Raw genomic sequence first — 539 nt, 5'->3', positions numbered from 1 at the left:
GAGAACATAGTCCCACATTTGCACATCAGTAATTTCTCCTACAAAGCTCTGCTCCGCATCAAAGGTGCTCAAATATGTATCAGCGTCTTGGCCAAGCAGGACGGTGCCGCCAGGACGGATTGAGAGACCTTTTCTATAGATCTGGAACAAACTGCGACGTCCATCCACCCAGAAGGCAGTGAGACCAGTCGCAGAGTCCCAGGTGACACACAGATGAGTCTGGAAGGTGGAGAGAGGAGGCAGAAGGAAAAATGCTGCATCACCACTAGACTGAATACGCAAGGCCACGCGACCATCTTTCTCTCTCCACACGTTGAGTTCATCAACCTCGGGTGTGCGGTAAGTGAAGAGAATGATCTGCCTCTGGCCCTGGAGCTCCGTCGAGACACGCATGCAGAGTGTGAATGCTGAAAAACTCAGTGGCTTTTCAGGAGTGAGTTTAACAAAGCTGGTAGCAGTCTTGGTTGGAAACAGAAGTACTTTACCACTGAGACCCACTGCCAGACAAAACCAAATTAAACCATAAATATACATATATA

The 539-nt window shown here is 48.6% G+C and overlaps 1 protein-coding gene across 1 annotated transcript; it reads right to left on the bottom strand.

The window, feature by feature from the left end:
* Positions 1–6: 6 nt before the first annotated feature.
* LOC107581176 (pentraxin fusion protein-like) lies at positions 7–497 on the bottom strand (the record flags this gene model as incomplete). Its single annotated transcript, XM_016266719.1, has 1 exon — positions 7–497. A coding segment is annotated over one exon (491 nt), but the record flags the coding sequence as incomplete, so codon positions are not given.
* Positions 498–539: the final 42 nt, after the last annotated feature.

Source organism: Sinocyclocheilus grahami, unplaced genomic scaffold (genome assembly GCF_001515645.1).
Source record: "Sinocyclocheilus grahami isolate Dianchi unplaced genomic scaffold, SAMN03320097.WGS_v1.1 scaffold94585.1, whole genome shotgun sequence".
NCBI lineage: Eukaryota > Metazoa > Chordata > Actinopteri > Cypriniformes > Cyprinidae > Sinocyclocheilus > Sinocyclocheilus grahami.
Note: the sequence above shows the minus strand (reverse complement) of the source record. Positions and strands in the feature narration are given on the sequence as shown.